At 42.3% G+C, this 18114-nt stretch overlaps 1 protein-coding gene across 1 annotated transcript in view; it reads right to left on the bottom strand.

Annotated features, from left to right (window-relative positions):
- MYOZ2 (myozenin 2) overlaps positions 1-18114 on the bottom strand; it is a 148367-nt gene that overhangs the window by 17651 nt on the left and 112602 nt on the right. The window contains exon 4 of the mRNA XM_075336690.1: positions 2843-2972. Coding sequence (XP_075192805.1) covers positions 2843-2972 — 130 coding nt within the window. The remainder of the gene's footprint in view (positions 1-2842; positions 2973-18114) is intronic.

Here is an 18114-nt window from a genome sequence, read left to right as displayed (position 1 = left end):
CCAGGCTGATCTACAGTCCAAATGTCACAATGCCAAGTTAATTCCGAATGTGTAAACCTGCTAAATCTGCAGGGGGTTGAATACTACTTGTAGGCACTGTAGGTGTGAAACCAAAGGTGAGAGAGGGGCCTAAATAGCCCCAGCCACTATTGCTCTGCAGTAGCATAAGATCCATTTGACATAAGGAGAAACAATATTTTTAAGTTATCATTATAATTATATGAATATGGCACAATCTATGGATATATCCAATGCTCGGGGAACATATTGGCACCTGTGGTTAAAATTGAAAAAGTGTTTGTAGGTAGATGAACGTAATATCTCCCTGAAATATGGATACATCATACTCATGTTTGATATGGATAGAATTCTTTAAGTATGTTCTGTAAGATGGGAGCCATATCGTTTCTCTGAGGTTCCTGGGGAAAAATACGACCCAGAGTTGAAATTAGGGACAAAACTGATGTTTAATCACATGTAATCAGCTGTCCTCCTCTTACCTCACCTGTGGGAGGGATGAGGGGTCTGGTGAAACCCTTTAGAAGATAATAATTATAATATAATATAATAAATCTTTATTTCTGTAGCGCCAACATATTTTGCAGTGCTTTTCAATTCAGCAGGTTGAAATACAAACAAGTGACAGTTCTAGAAAATATAATAATTAGAGCAAAAATGACAACCCAGCCTACAATCTACAATGAGGTGGGGTGGGGGGACAAGGTGCAAGTGCTTATTTACAGTGACAATCCAGCCATCTTAAAGAAATGGGGGATAGTTAAAGGATGCCTGAACCAGTTAGCCAAAACTTTGAGATGCTTTTGGGTGCGGTGGAGTTTGACGAGGAGTTATGTTCTGAGAAGTTGTGGAGGGACTATGTGAATTTAATTTGGCTAGGTAGTGTGATACGCCACCCTAAAAACATGTGTTTTTAGGAGTGTCTGAAGATGAGTAACTTGTCATTCGTCCTAGCTTTTTGGGGTAGAACATCTCATCGACCAAATATCATTGCCATACCCTAGGAGAAGCAATGTGTATTGCAAATCTGTCTATATTTCTCACAGCATTCACCTCCAACAGAAGCCCTCTCTGATCCAAATAATAAGATATATCTAGATTTTATATCTTATTTTAAATTGTTTTTTGCTTTATATGTATTACTTTTTATTATTTTATCTTTTGTAACTGTAAATTCTGGGATGTATCAAGACAAGCATTGAATCTAGATCAAGAGAGGTAATCATCCCCCTATACTCTGCCCTGGTTAGACCCCACCTGGAATACTGTGTACAGTTCTGGGCACCCCAATTCAAGAAAGACATTGATATATTGGAGCAAGTCCAGAGAAGAGCAACCAAGATGGTAGAAGGTCTGCAAACCATGTCATATGAAGACCGGCTAAAAGAACTAGGGATGTTTAGTTTGAAAAAGAGAAGGATGAGAGAGACTTAATAGCGGTCTACAAATATTTGAAAGGTAGTCACAGTTCAGAGGGAACTACCCTATTCTCATTAGCTCAAGGAAGTACAAAAAGCAATGGGATGAAACTAAAGGAAGGGGATTAAGATTAGACATTAGGAAAAACTTTCTGACAGTGAGGGCAGTCAGGGAGTAGAACAGGCTACCACGGGAGGTGGTGAGCTCTTCCTCAATGGAAATCGTCAAGCAGAAACTAGATAAACATATAGCTGGGATGATTTAGGAAAGCCTGCACTCACAGGGGGTTGGACCCGATGGCCCTTGAGGTCCCTTCCAACTCTATCATTCTATGATTCTATGATACTGTGTAAGGGGGCATTGGGAGAATCTGATGAGACTGTGGGTGACGGGTGACTGGGGGAGACTTTATACTGTGAGTGAGGGAATGGATTGTGGGGGGCATTATACTGTTTGTATGTGAGGAATGTAGTGTGGGGGTTCATCATACTGTGTGTAGGAGAGTTGTGGGGACATTTTACTGTGTAGGAAGCAGATGGGATATCATAATGTATAAGGAGGGAATGTACTCTGTGGGTCATTACATTGTGTGTGGGGCACTGTTTGGGTGCCATGAAAGTGGTATCGTACGGTATCAGAATGTTGAGCTTCACAAGGAGTAATATTTCTATTTGTGCACATATAAAGGACCAGGTGAATTAAGGGAATAGCTAAGTGTAAAATATTTGAGGAAAAGTGAGGCATAGCTGGCATATCTACAGAGAAAGAATGTGCAGCCCACACTTTTGAGGAAAAGTAATAATTCTTAAGCAAATACTATAGGGAAATTGTTCTATGGTGATGTCTAATGGCAAGTAATGGCATCCGTTAATAGTTCCTGTTGCAAAATCTTAAAAAAAAATCACTCAAACCCCCAACCTGCAACAAATACAATAATCTGCTTTATATCACAGACAGATGTTTTCCCATTTAAGATACATTACTAATCAATCAAAATTACTTAAGGTGAATCTAGTATTTTCCACAATTCAGGATAGATGACAGTAACTGAGAACAAAAAGCCCAAAATGTAGATGTGATATCTGTGAGTATAATTCCTGGAGACAGAACATAATGATGTCAGTACGGGCTGCCGCTTTAGGTATGCACCTTACATGTCATTATAATCACATTGATAAGTGATATCTCATCTGATCCCAGGAGAAGCTCTTACTATCTGTTCTCATTATCACTTGGATGATACTGAAGACAGAGTGTTCTACATAACTATACTCTACAGTCACATTGCATCTATGCTTTACTGCAAACTGTTTCAATTGTATTCCAGAATACAAATAAAATGATTTAAAATATTGTTTATAATACATTGGTAAAAACATAGGAATGAGCACAAATAGAATAATACCTGGTGCAATGTTTTCTGGGTTTGGAGGGCTCCTTGGATCTGGAGTATTGGGAGGTGTTTGTGGAGCTGTTTGTTGGGCAGATGCAGCTGAAATATCATTTGTCTTTCCATTCTGAATAAACTCATTTTGCTAGAAGAAAAAGATAAATACAGTTATTTCTTAGGTTTACAAGGTTAGATATTCATGAAGCTCTGGAATTTTCTTAATTACTACATGGGAAGACAAAGTGAAGCTGCTATTCCACCTCCATTTCATAACATTCTACTCAAACAAAATCCTTCAAACCATTTTCAGCTTTCAACCAAGAGATCGTCTATTGTTGGGATATTTGTCTAATGATGCCCATTGAGTAAGGAGTAGTAAAGAAAATAGAAGTAACCAATTTCAATTTAACTTCCTTAATCATAAGGAAAAACCCAGTTTAAATTATCTTCCTATGTCATTTCGAAATCTTACAATAGTAAAGTCTATGATTTTAAACAACCACAGATTTGCAGAAAAAAGGTCTGTGACGAGCTTAATCCCTTTACCACACAGCGAATTTCCGCTTTTCATTTTAGTTTTTTCCTCCCCTTCTTCAAAGAGCCATAAGGTTTTTATTTTTCCGTTGATATAGCCATATGAGGGCTTGTTTTTGGTGGGACAAGTTGTACTTTTGAATGACCCCATTTATTCTGCCACATATTGTAAAAATTCTAAGGCCGGCGTCACACGGTACGATCTATCGTGCGATCGCATGAGCGATCATACCCGCCCCCGTCGTTTGTGCATCACGGGCAATTAGTTGCCTGTGGCGCACAAAGTCATTAACCCCCTGTCACACGCACTTACCTCCCGGACGACGTCGCTGTGGGCGGCGAACATCCTCTTCCTGAAGGGGGAGAGACGTTTGGCGTCACAGTGACGTCACACAGCGGCCGGCCAAGGGGCGGAGATGAGCGGGACTTAACATCCCGCCCACCTCCTTCCTTCTTCATTGCCGGCGAGATGCAGTTAAGCTGTGTTCGTCGTTCCCGGGGTGTCACACGGATCAATGTGTGCTGCCTCGGGAACGATGAACAACCAGAGCACAGAAGGAGGCCCGACATTATGAAAATGAACGATGCGTCAACGAGCAATGATAAGGTGAGTATTTTTGCTCGTTCACAGTCGTTCGGAGGTGTCACACGATACGATATGTGAAATGATGCCGGATGTGCGTCACTAACGACGTGACCCCGACGACATATCGCCCGATATATCGTACCATGTGACACCGGCCTAAGTGTGGTGAAATTGCAAAAAAAAGAGCAATTACACAATTGTTTTTTGAGTTTTTTATTTACCATATTCACTATATGGTAAAACTGATCTGGCAATATGCAGTATGTGTTTGTAGATACCAACATGTCTAGTTTTACTTTTATCTTAAGTGGTGGAAAAAAATCATAAGTTTGTCAAAAATAAGAATCGCGCTTTTGTTACAGTTTTCTGAGACCCATCGCGTCCTCATTTGTTGGCATCTGGGGCTGTGTGATCATACCTTTTTTTGGGTAGATGTGATGTTATGCATGTTAATGCAATGTTGCGGTGACCAATAAAATGTACGTCTGGCCTTTTGAATTTTTTTTCTCACTATGCCCTTTACCGATCAGATTAATTGACTTTATATTTTGATAGATCGGGCATATCTTAAAGTGGAAATACCAAATATGGGTATTTTTGATTTTTTTTGTTATAGTTTTTTTTTAATGGGGCAAAAGGGGGGGGTCATTTCAACTTTTAGATTTTTTTTTTTTTTCATATTTTAAAAACTTTATTATTTATTGATTTTACTAATCCCCTAAGGGATCTGTATGCCTGCACTATCCAATCACTTCTACTGATCAGAGCGATGTTTCAGCCGCACGGGCGCCGCACTCCATCTAAGGAGACCGTGTGTGCAAACATGACTTCGGGTGGGGTGCATGTGACATGCCCACACCGGGGCCTGTGGTGACTCGTTACTGGGCTGCGGTTCTGTTTCTGGGACGCTTCAGTGGTTTGGCCCAGCTCTGTGACCTCAGCGGTGTCGTTTAGCAAATAGGAAGGGGATGATGACAGTTTATTTGTGATACTGCGGGATGGGGCCTCTGGGGCAGATGGTGACACAGCTTGGTTGGTATAGCTCTCCACAGGTAGAGATGAGCCCCAGGGTGGATGGGAGTAGTAGTAGGAGATGGTGGGGGTTGCAGGGCCAGAGGCGTAGGTGAATAGCAGAGCGACACAGGGATGCAGTCTCAAGGTTTTTACTCCCTGTAGCAGGTTCCAAGGTAACATGATGTCAGTGACCGCCTTTGGAGTACTGGGTTCCACTGTGAAGGGCTCCAGCCGATCCCAGGTAGTTCGGAGGTCGAGTCCGGTGCACCTTTCTTATATGTACCTTCCCTGATCATCTTCCTGTGCTTGCTTTCCCTTCTGCTCTGCGCCCTCACAAACAGAGCCCTGAGCTGGTGCCCGCGGATTCTTTTGGGTGGCGTGAAGCTTTATCCCTTGGTCCTTTGGGGTCACCTTCCAGCAAATTTGTGTGCGGATGAGGCCTCGGTGCTTGCAGTCACCTCAGCCTCTGGTTTTACTAGCGGAGTATGTAGGTTCTTCTCCTCTAGCCTAGGGACCAGTCTCCGAATTGCGGCCAAGTCCTTCCACCCAAATATTGTCTGTAGAACAAGGCCGCGGGAGGATGTTGCACTTCCCATGGTCTCTAGGACCCCTTCTCTCTTGCTCCTTGGTCGAACTACGTCGGCTCCTGACCACAGGTCTTTCCACCTCCACTGCTCTTTCCAACTCCCTTACTTTTTCCATAAATCCACTACCGTGTGTACCCACTCCTAAGACTCCACCCCCCCTGGCCTGGCTTCGGGTTTAACATGCCCTTGCTATGTCTGATGAGGTGTTGCTGAGTGAGAGTGTTGTGTTTTGTGTGAACCGGTGGATGACCTCCTGCATACCCAGGATGGGATACCACACCTCTGGATGAGGTGCAGTACCTCTGTGGTGACTGAAGCCTCAGGAGCGTTACACATGGCACTTACTGATTTCTTTAGGCCGGTGTCCATCACCCCGCCGGTAATAGTCGTAGACAGTTAGTAACACACGCAACACCAGAGCTCTCTTAACCAACCAGAAACGTTCACTTTTATTCTTCACACTGTTATGACAGGCATGGTCTTCCTTCACTTCCTTCCTCTCCGTTTGGGTACTACTCCTTGACCTGTTCACCTCCAATATTTTGGATTTCTTCCTCAAGCTTCAGGGTCTGTATCTTCTTCCTCCAGACTGTGTTCACCTTCATCCAAAGCTAGGCCCCGGCGGCTCTCTAGACAGACTACCCTCTAAGCCCACCAGGCAGAGCCGTGGGCTCCAGACCTCTTGAGGTTACCTCAAATTTCCCTGATTGGTCCTAGCATCGACAACACATCTTATCATACTTAAACCCTATTCTACTCTGTCTCTTCGAGACCTTCGAACTATCCTCTTTCCTGCATCTGTCAGTTCCCCTATAAACCTGCTGCTTCAACTCTTCTGCTATCTCACATAGAGGTGACTTTGGTGACAGTCCCGCTCTACTGTACATGAAACCTACACCAGCTGGCAGCATAACACATTAACATATACACTTGGTATAACACATAAAATACATGGCATAAACAGTACAGGGACAAGTCTAGCCTCTACAGACCTCCCTAACCATAAAACTTTAATATATATATATATATGATTTGTTTCTTTTTCTTCTTGATGCATTAAAAAACGTATTTGTTGAGAGTCCACATAGGTCATAGGAGAGGCCAGAGTTCACTTCTCTCATCCAGGTGCCAGAGAGGGGGCAAGTTTAAGACCAACAGCTGCCTACAAGCAACAGTATCTCTCTGGCATCAGCAACATCGACCATGCATCTGCCACTCCTGGCAGGACACACAACAGTGCAGGACCAAGTCATTGTCAACTGTTTCCTTCTTCCTCCTCCCCTCCTTGAGGATACCAGTCTACTGTTGTACAACTTAGCCCAAGTCCTCCGATTACGGTCAAAGGGGCAAGGGCAAAAGGTAAAGATCCATGGGTAAGGGCAGTGTCCATGGAGCAAGGGCACAGTGGAGGGCAGGTAGTTCTCTTCACCAGCAGAATGGACGCAACATGTGCAAAACAACAAGGGAAGGTGAAAAAAAAACCATGGAATGCGAAACAGTTCTGTATGTATGGGTGCAACAAGTACAACTCGGGGGCGTAGTTCAGAAAGTCACCTTGTCAGTTTCTTTATTCCACGCACATTGTGGCCAATCCTACACCAATCCCAGCTATGTTCCTTATCTTTCCGCTGGTGGTGCTCATGGTATGCTGGCACTATGGAAGCAGAACTCTAGGCCATTGAAGGTAAACGCTCGTCACATCACAGAGACCGCAAACAAGTCCTAGGGGCTCTCCAGTTTAAAAAAAAACATGTAGAGACCTTCTGCAAAGGGAATATCTAGATACAGCAGGTGTACTCATTCCACCATAGCTCACTCCACAAAAAACGATTTCCTGGGTCCCAGTCTCTAAGATGTTTCCATGGCCATGCTGTCAGTCAAAATAAGCCACCTCTCTCACTATAGCTAACCTTGGGTACCTCACTGCTGGCGACTGATCCGGGTCCACACCTCATTCACTCCTTGCCTACTGTTCAAGAGACTGTGGCTTGCCAGATCGCCCGCCAGTCACTGCACCTGGGCCTGCCTATCTTCTCTCTCACTAATGGCCGGCTTGGTAGCGGTCACTTTCTCCAGCAATTGTGACTCAGCCATAATGCAGACAGCTCCTTTTTCTCACCTTACTTAAAGCATAACCTTCTTCCACATTTGCTTCAAAAATGCCAGAGACCAGTATTGTTAGGTACGGTAAATCTCCATCTTCCAGGCTGCACCCTCCAAACTGGGGCCTCTTCCGATTCCTCTGCCCGTTTCTTCAGAGCTGCGGCCTGTTTCCTATCAGCCTCTTGGGAACAGCAGGATCCCTCTTTTTGGTACACCCACCGGAGGTGGTCACCATTGAATATAGGGTATTTCTTAAGAACAATCCGTCCAACATACAGGGTCCAGCTTTGCATTCTTTTGCCAGTGTACCACTGAGTGGAGCTCGGTTTCTGTCAAAGACCATGTCCTGCCATCTCTGTGTTCGTGGCTAAAAGTCCTTTACTCTTAGGCATCTTCCCCGCAGCCTTCGTTATCAGGTTGAGCGGGAAATGACCCTGCTGGAGGTGCCATTTGAAGAAAGGTCCAAGGAGGCCCTATGTGTAAATGTGACTTTCGGTGGGGTGCAGGACACTTACTGGTTTCCTTAGGCAGGTGTCCATCACCCCACCAGCAGTAGTCGTACACAGTTAGTAACACACGCAACACCAGAGCTCGCTTGGCCAACCAGAAACATTCACTTTTTTTTTCACACTGTTATGACAGATATGGCCTTTCTTTCCTTCCTACATCTCAGTTTGGGGTACTACACCTCAACCTGTTGCCCTCCACTATCTTGAATATCTTCCTCAAGGTTTGTCTCCTTCCCTCCTTCCCCCTGTCTCTGTTCACTTTCTTCCAATTCTGGACCCTGGTGGCTCTGTAGCCGGATGACTTTCTAAGCCCTTCAGGGTGAGCTGTAGGCTTACCTCAAGTTTCCCTGACTGGCCCTAGGCCACATCTTCACACATGAACTCTATTCTATTCTGGCTCCCTTCGAGACCTCCCAACTGTCATCTTTCCCACAACTATGACTTCCCCTTTAACCCTGCCTCTTCTACCTTGCTGCTATCTCAGCCCAACCAGCAAGAAATGTGCACCCATGCACATGACACACTGTCCAATAAAAGGGATACTTAAGTATTGTTAGGATTGTTACATATGTTGATAATTACAAATGTTGTGGCTAAAGAGTAATTGTAGGATATAGTATATTTATTTAGGTACTCCTTAGTGGTATAGTATTGAAGCTGAGATTTGTAGTGAGTCTTGTGGTTTAATGATAATGGGTCTCAAGGTCCAGTATTACAGTATTTAGTCACTTCACTCCAAAAAAATGGAACAAAAGTTGATCAAAAAGTCAGATGTGCCCCATTTTTTTATCAATAAAAAAAAAGAATATACATACCGGTATATCTATCTATCTATCTATATATAATAATACTGTATATGGATTCTATAATTCCATAATATATAATATAAAAAAGAGGTACATAAGATTGTTAAAGAATTGTATTTTTTTCCCATTCCACCACATAAGTTTATGAAAGAGACGGAGTTGATGATCTTTTAATAATTTGCTAAGCCCATTGTCAGCCTCAAGCTGACCATACATATCAGATAAAAGTTATCAGAGTTCATTGATTTCTCTTAGATAGTCAAACAATTGGATAGGGGCTTGTTGACTCTAGTAGGATGTTTAAATGTTTTTAACATTCCCAAGCCTTTGTTACCAGGAACTTAACCAGCTGGAGGGAGTCTAGATATGGCTTATTCCCCTCTTCCTATTGAAATTAACCTGCACGCATAAGCTGAGTGTGCATGAATATTTTGGAGACAGGGAGTTACCTGCCAGACAAGTGCTTGGTTGAAGACTAGGTGCAGACTAGTGACGAGTTGACCCATGGATGTTCGGGTTCACTGGGTTTGGACGCACTTTGAAAAAAGTTTGTTTTGGAACCTGATTTTGAATCTGGACACCGAACCCCATATAAGTCAATGGAAACCCAAACTTGTATGCTGTAAAATGGCCCTAGTAAGGGCTAGGGGGCCGGAAAAGGAAGGAAAATTGTGGCAATTGCCCTGCAAACAAATGTGGATAGTGAATAAATAACCTAAAAAAGTGAAGTGGGATCAAGCCTATTTTTGACAACCCGCATGGGTGAAGAAAATAACTGTGGGCTGCAGACCTCAACTGTCAGCTTTACCTTGGCTGGTTATCAAAAATAAAAGGGATACCAAACATGTTTAAAATTTATTTCAATAAATAATTTAAAACAAACCACGTAAGCTCGGCCCTATTTTTATAACCACCCAAGATAAAGCAGACAGCTGGGGGCTGGTATTATCAGGGTGGGAGGGCCCATGTTATTATTTGGCACCTTTCAGCCTGAAAATAGCAACCCACAGCTGTCCCCAAAGTGGTGCATCAATTAGATGCGCCAATTCTGACACTGTTCCCAGCTTTTCCCTATTGCCCTGGTGCGGTGGCAATTGGCATAATATTTTTGGGGTTGATGCCAGCTGTGAATTGACAGCTGCCATCAAGCCCAGGTGTTAATAATGGATATTTTATTACTTCAAAATAAATCCTCGGAGTTCCGACTTAATCCAAAGCATAATGTCCCATGATGACCATCAATTCCTATGGAGCTGTATTTTGAGAACTTTATCAGAAAAAGGCTGCATAGGTCACTGCCAGTCAGCGACAGTGACGAATTTCTTACGAGCTTTGACGTCATTGAGTTACTGATGTCACTGTTTGTAAGAAATTCTGTGCTGCCGCTGACCGGCAGTGACTTATGCAGCCTTGTTCTGAGAACGTTCTGAGAAAGATCAATAGTTAACTGTTGGTCTGAGGCAACCCAGAATTTCTCACAAGTGGTGATGTCACAGAGTTATTGATGTCACCGTTGGTGAGAGATTCCGGACTGTCACTGATCAGCAGTGACTTATGCAGCCTCTTTCTGAGAACTTTCTCAGAAATACGCCTCATATTAATCTATGGACGTCGTTTGATTATGCCAGAACTTCCAGGATTTATTTTGAAGTAATAAGTTGCTGGACAAGGGAGTGTGAGGGGTCTTTTTTCAAATAAACCTTTTTCTCCGGTATCTGTTTTTTAACTCTATGCTTCCCAGTTTAGTAATGGGAGTGTCAGATAGATGCCTATCCCTTACTAACTCCTGGGCTTCATGCCAGCTTAAATTCACAGCTGATATCAACCCCACAAATATTACCCCAATTACTACACCAGGGTCATCAGAAAGAGACACTTCTTGGGTGACTGTGGGCTGCTAGTTTTAATTTGGGAAGTGCTAAATGACCATGGGCCTTCCCCACCTGATAAGGCCAGCCCCCAGATGTCTATTTTACCTTGGCCATCACCCCAATTTTTTCTAAATTATTTATTCAAATAATTAAAAAAATCGGTGTGGGATCCCGTACATTTTTGATAAAAGCTGAGGGTTGCAGCCCACTGTTTTCTGTTTTACCTGCTCTGATTATCAAAAATGGGTGGGTGCCCACATCTTTTTTTTTTTACTCTTTAGTGTTCACAACAGTCGATGGGCAACTTCTGCATGCAATAAAGCTTGTTGATTGGCTGCTCTGCAGCCTTTCAGCAAACTCTATGAACATACAAACATTACCTGAACTCCGAACAAGGACACAGACTTTTCTTTTTAGTCCGTAGTCGAGTCCCGGACACCTGGTATTCAGTACAAACCCCGGACTTTACAGTTTAGGATTGCTCATCCTTAGTGCAGACCACCGTATTTGTCGTCCAAATGCAAGCCGACAAAACAATAGATCAATGGTATTCTATGGGACCGTGTACAAGTCTGATTTTTTCTTTGGACCAACTTTGTCCGAGGCAAAAATCTCTGCATGCCGACTTGCCTCTAAATCGGATTACACTCTGATCAATCTCTGAGCATAATTGCAAAAATAATTTGCAGCATGTCAATTCTTTCAGTGTTTTTGTCTGTATTTCTCACTATTGAAAGCAATAAACAACACATGCAAAAAAAATCAAAAACACGACAAAAACAGCTTGTTTTCGCATTGTTTTTTCTGCCAAGAGCTGCAAAAAAGAGTGCAAAAATTTCTTGAACTTAATACTCAACATGTGAACATAGTCTTAATTTCTGAATGCTACAATTTGGTTGTTATCACACATTGTGTTTTCGTGTGCTTTAAATATATATATTGATATTGATTCAGGGGAGTATGACATATAATTTGGAGTATAACACAGATGTGATATGATCAGGTACTGTAGGGTAGCGGAAGTGCCAATTGTACACATTACAGATATGTACGATCATGTTATGTTCACCTGTATCTTCCCAATATGAAAGTGTCAGTCAGTGGAATATGTGATAAAGCGTTGGTATGAGGAAGTAACAGGTGCTCCTGCTTACAATATGACATAATCTTAAGATACTGTGGTTGCAAATTTCCCAAATAAGTAATACCTGGAAGCATCTCATACTGATGTCACTATGCGGAGCAGCATCAGTGGTGAGTATTACATAACATTATATAATACAGGTAATTAATACTAAGCTGCTGCCAATAGAAACTATCGTCATTGCCTTTGTGTTCTTTTCCCATTAATGTATATTGTTTGCACTAACCATGACAGTAGTCAATATTAACCATGCTGGTGTTTAGTTGAACTTATTCAAATTAATCATTAAAGGATACCTGTCACCATACAAATTGATTCCAATCGGCAGACATAATATAGAGCGGGGGAAGCTGAGTAGATGTATAGTTTTGTGAAAAAAAGATTCAGTATAACCTGTGTTTTCATCATGTAAACCTCTGTTCTGGAATTTGTAGTCCAGTGGGCGGTCCTATCAGTGACTGACAGCTATCTCTCCATGAACAGTTCTACGCAGAAAGATGTCCGTCATTGCTAGGACCACCCACTGGACTAAAGATCCCAAAAGGATCAGTAGATTAAAAGAGATTCCTGAGGAAAAGTTGACAAAACACGCATTGGAGGGTGAGGTGGAGGACCAGCAGCACTCATGGACTCTTTGGGTTTGTAACCCTCTATTAACTTATTATATCACTGCATTGGTTTGGCCTGTCTTTCTACTATTAATTGACATTATCAATATTATTTTAGTTATCATTGTATTGTGGACAGATAGCATTAGCTATCATGCTCTTGCACTTCATTGACTTTTATAGACAGATGGTTAGCCATATAAGTAATGATCTGTATGCACTTGTGCACTTTATAGACAACCATTGACTATTGATTTCACTGGTCTACATTAGTAAAAAATATATTTCTGCTGTCCTAAGTATTTCTGCTGATTTTACCCAAATGAAAGGTGCTGATTACAGATATGAAGCAAAAAAATATGCAATATGTCAATGTTTTTTACAAATCTGAAATGTTTGATTAAAGGAGTTGAAGTCAAATATCAGGGGTGATAAGAAATTCTGAAGAAGTGTTAGCACTTATATATTTGGTTCATACAAGAAAACAAGTCTATCATCTATCCAAGAGAGCAATAATAGTGTATATTTTAATTGTTAGGGAGAAATGTTCTCTTTTTGGATGCTCTGTAATAGTTATGATGAAATAGTTATGATGATGGGTTGTCATGTTGTAAACACTAGCGGTCGTCTGTCATTATATTTGTGTTCCATCTGCCTTGATATCTATGTTCCATTGGCATGATATTTTGGTGAAAGCATTCTCCTTGTTCTTCATTTATAGCTCCAATATTTGAGGGGAAGTATTTTAGGTGGCTATGAAGAAAATGCAATTTGACACTCATATTTGCTCCTTTGGGTGGTTTAAAACAACCACAAATGTAACAGAATATATCAGGATCATTCCTGAACTGTTCACAAACTGTTCGAGTGTTGGATAACATATAAAAACCTTTTTACAGAGTTACATTTGCTGCAACTTGTAAGCCTCTTGAATGACTGAATGCTGCCATCCATTTTCACACTGCTTATAACCATACAATTCTGAGCTTAGCAGTTTTTAACTGCCTATTAAGCAGTCTTACTGTTAGTTATACCAAATGCATATGAAATATTTCTTTTTGCGTATTTAGCATATCTAAATAATATAATTATATACAATACATTATTACTGTAAGACTTTTATAGTAAACAGCATTTTACAGTAAAAAACAGACATTACTAGAGGAACTGGAAATTATTTTTGGATTCCACACACCAAAATTCATAAGGGTCACATGTTCTGTTGTAGTCAGCAAAATTGATACATAGTGTTTTTAATCATATTTCAGTTTCCAGACCATTTTTGTTATTTATTTACAGTGTCATTTTTTGTACGCTGCACTTCTCTGCTACCATTTTTTAACATTGACTATGTCATGTCTTTTATGTTTTTTATTCTTCCTTATGGTTCACTTTATATCCAATAAAGAATATTTTATAAACATAAACTTCTGGTCATGTGCTGCCCTGATATACTTGTTTCTATGCATCAGACAAAGCAGAAAGATGTCAACCACGTATGTTTGAGTTTGAAAATCTGTAGTATTTCAGAGAGAAACATACTTTAAAAGCTGCAGATTACAAGATTACTAGTCGAACAGGCACATCCCTGGCTGCTTCTCCCTGCCAAGTGCCCTGGACTGTCAGGTTTCTCCATATACAAAAACACAGAGAGAAACTTGTCAATCCAAGGCTGTGGGTGGGGAAAAGCTGCTGGGGATTTACTTGTGCTTGGACCCCAGCATCTCTCCCCACGGGCAGCCCTGGATTGAAAGCTCTCTTCACTGTGCGTGTATAGGGAGATCTATCACTCCAGGGGAGTTTTCAGGGAGAAGTCGACAGGGACCTGGCTATCTAACTAATTTCCCTTGTGGCTTGTTTTTTTTTTTAATTTTTAAAGTATGTTTTTTCTGAGGCGCTGCAGCATTTTTAGAGTCAAACATACTGTACATGCCTGAAATCACACACTAGTGTCTGATACATGCTGCCTGTGGATCGGGCAGCATGTATCAGCTGTCAGGTTATCTTTAAATTATTAAAGGGCAGGTTATGCTGAATTTTTCTCACAAAACTATATATACTCAGTCAGCTCCTCTATATTAACTGTGACAGGTTCCCTTTGATCAAATTCATAATGAACCACCTTATAATTTCAAATACAACTCTAGGCAAGTCTAATACGCTATTATATTTTAATTCATGGTGTAAAGTGAATGCAGATGACTCAGATTCTCTTAGTGTTTTTTGAACCTTGGTGCCCCCTCAGGTCCTGGACTAGGCAAAACATGTTGTTTCTGTTTTTCCCAGAATTTATCTTTAAGTTACAGGGGGTCCATCCATGAACAAGTGCATTGAAGAGAGTGGGGTGTTGACATAGCAACTAATCTTTTTTCTTGCGTATTCCAAGCACAGTATTTAAACTGAAAAATCCACATAATTTTGCACTTATCGTTATAGTCACAATGGACAGATAGGATTATCTAAGGATACAATATTGTTGTATGTATGCAGCCAAAAGTTATTATATGCTAGATGGTGGCCCGATTCTAACGCATCGGGTATTCTAGAATTTATTGTGTAGTTAATGTATGATTTTTGTTATATTTATGGATGTTGTTGTGTGTAGTTGCCAAGTGTTTGTGTAGGGCGCTGTAAATGTTCTGGGTGTTGTCTGGGTGTGGGGGTGTGTGAGAGCATTGTTGTTTGTGTGTTGCGTCGTGTGTGTTGCGTTGTTTGAAGAGCGCTGTGTGTCTGCAGCGTTGTGTGTTTGTGGTGCTGTGTGTTACGCGGTTTGTGTGGGTGCGTGTGGGGTGCGTGTGTGTGTTTTGGGGGGAGGTATGTTTTGTGCAGTGTGTGTGTTGCGCAGTGTGTGCGTATATTTGTGTGTGCCGCGGTATTTGTGTGTTGGGTGTTGTGTGTGTGCGGTGTTGTCTGTGTGTGTGGGTGTCTGTGTAGGGCGGTGTTTGTGGTTCCCAGTGTGTGTGTGGTGTGTTGTGCGGTGCATGTGTGGCGGTGTGTGTGTTTTGGGGGAGGTGTGCACCCCCATCCTGCTCCATCCTCCATGCTGAGCACCTCCATCATGCTCCATCCCTCATGCTGCACACCCCTATGGTGCTTCATCCCCCATGCTGCGCACCCCCATCGTGCTCCATCCCCCATGCTGCGCACCCCCATCATGCTCCATCCCTCATACTGCACATCCCTATGGTGCTTCATCCCACCATGCTGCGCACCCCCCATCGTGCTTCATCCCCCCATGCTGCGTACCCCTCATTGTGCTTCATTCCCCCATGCTGCGCACCCCCATCGTGCTCCATCCCCCATGCTGCGCACCCCTCAGAGAGGAGTATAATAGGAGGACTATAATAGGAGGATTATAATAGGAGGAGTAGTCCTGGGGAGAGAGGAGTATAATAGGAGGAGGAGTCCTGGGGAGAGAGGAGTACAATAGGAGGAGGAGTCCTGGGGAAAGGGGAGTATAATAGGAGTAGTCCTGGGGGGAGGTGTCTAATAGGTGGAGTAGTCCTGGGGGGGAGGTGTATAGGAGGTGTATAGGTGCCCAATGTGTGCAGGGGCCTATCTATCTCATATCTTATCTATTCTATCTATCCAATCATCCATTCATCTTTTAATTATCTACAGTTAAATTAGTATTCATGACACATTACTAAAACTTTGTGCTAATGAAGTGAGAATAAAGTTGTGACGTCTCCAGAGTAATATACTATATAACATGTGTGAGGATAATAATCCGGTTTAGTCAGCTGATGAAATACAACAGGAATGACCTCTCTTACATTGAGTCATTGTAGACTTCGCAATGTTCCCAAATGCTTTATTATTGTACATAGAGTACTGTTAGGTTTCAGGCAAAACATTCCACTTTCTCAGTCTGCAGCCACCTGTGGAGGCAGGAACTAAAGTAAAAAATTAACAAGAAGATGAATCATCTGCTCTCCACGTGTAATGGGGCTTTGTGCTTGTGATCCGGCTTTTGTATCCAGCCCACACTGTACTCTGACCATGTAATGTGCATAGAAATGAAATGTGACTGCTTGGCGACACACTCATTCTCCAGCAGACATGGACCCTTTGATTAAATGGTGGGTGCAGAGCTACAAGTCAATGAGAAGATGTATATTTAATTCCCGAGGACAGTGATCAGGTGCAGTTGTAATAAGGAAGCAATGAAACAACTGACGTATTCTGCGATCTGACAGCACCTTATGTGACTGCTCGGAGATCATAGGCAAACATAAACTGCTTCTAAGATTAGATCATCCTCAATGACTCGCACCGATCGTTACATGTACCCAGGCTGCGAAAAGTCATGCGTTTTTTTACCTGTGGATTTTCTGCATCTAATGCAAGTCTATGGGGAAAATCTGCACAGAAAACTCAAGAAAAATGGAAACACACAGGGCAGTTCAGTTTACACGGACTAGAATAGAAGCACATTGGGCAGGAGATTTCTGTAAATCCCATCCACTTTGCTGAAATTGTACAACGCTGCGTTTTTGAGCCAGCAAAAAAAAACCGCAGCCTCACAAACTCATTGTGGACACACAGCCTAAGGGCCGCTTTACACGCTACGACATCGCTAAAGCGATATCGTTGGGGTCACGGAATTTGTGACGCACATTCGGCTGCGTTAGCGATGTCGTTGCGTGTGACACCTATGAGCGATTTTGAATTGTTGCAAAAACGTTCAAAATCGCTAAGCGGAGACACGGGGGTCCATTCCCAATTATCGTTGCAGCTGCAGGTACGATGTTGTTCGTCGTTCCTGCGGCACCACACATCGCTATGTGTGACACCGCAGGAATGAGGAACCTCACCTTACCTGCGTCCGCCGGCAATGAGGAAGGAAGGAGGTGGGCGGGATGTTACATCCCGCTCATCTCCGCCCTTGCACTTCTATTGGCCGGCCGCTTAGTGACGTCGCGGTGACTGAGATTGAGGGAGGGATTGTTCAGCAGTCACAGCAACGTCGCTGAACAGATATGTGCGTGTTACGCTGCCGTAGGCAGCGATCACCACATATCGGCCGTATGACGGGGGCGGGTGCTATTGCGCTCGACATCGCCAGCAAATGCTAGTGATGTCGCAGCGTGTAAAGCGGCCCTTAGACTATGTTCACACGCTACGTTTTTACAGCGTATTTTTTGCAAACTAAAAGCTGCTTTTTACAGTCTCAGCTATGATATTTCAAGAATCTCATGTAGATGCCTGTTATTTTTTTCCTGATTGAAAACTGTTCCATTTTTTACAATGTCAGCATGACAATTCTATGAGCTGTTTTGCAACATTTTTTCCCCCATAGAGAGCAATGAGGAAGGGCAAAAATGCTGCTATCAGTTTATGGTGAAAAAAAATGCAGGAATAGCAGGATATGAAACCCATTTATTTTTGTGATTTTGCAAAATCCTCCCATGATCGTGGTTAGTGTTAGTACAGTTTAATTGAATTAACGATATATGTTTAGTAAACAATCCCTGACCTATTCAACTTTCCCTGGTGTTATTAGTGTTGCAATTGTGTATTTT

Source organism: Anomaloglossus baeobatrachus, chromosome 1 (genome assembly GCF_048569485.1).
Source record: "Anomaloglossus baeobatrachus isolate aAnoBae1 chromosome 1, aAnoBae1.hap1, whole genome shotgun sequence".
NCBI lineage: Eukaryota > Metazoa > Chordata > Amphibia > Anura > Aromobatidae > Anomaloglossus > Anomaloglossus baeobatrachus.
The sequence above is the reverse complement of the archived record's forward strand: the minus strand, read 5'-3'. Positions and strand labels throughout refer to the sequence as shown.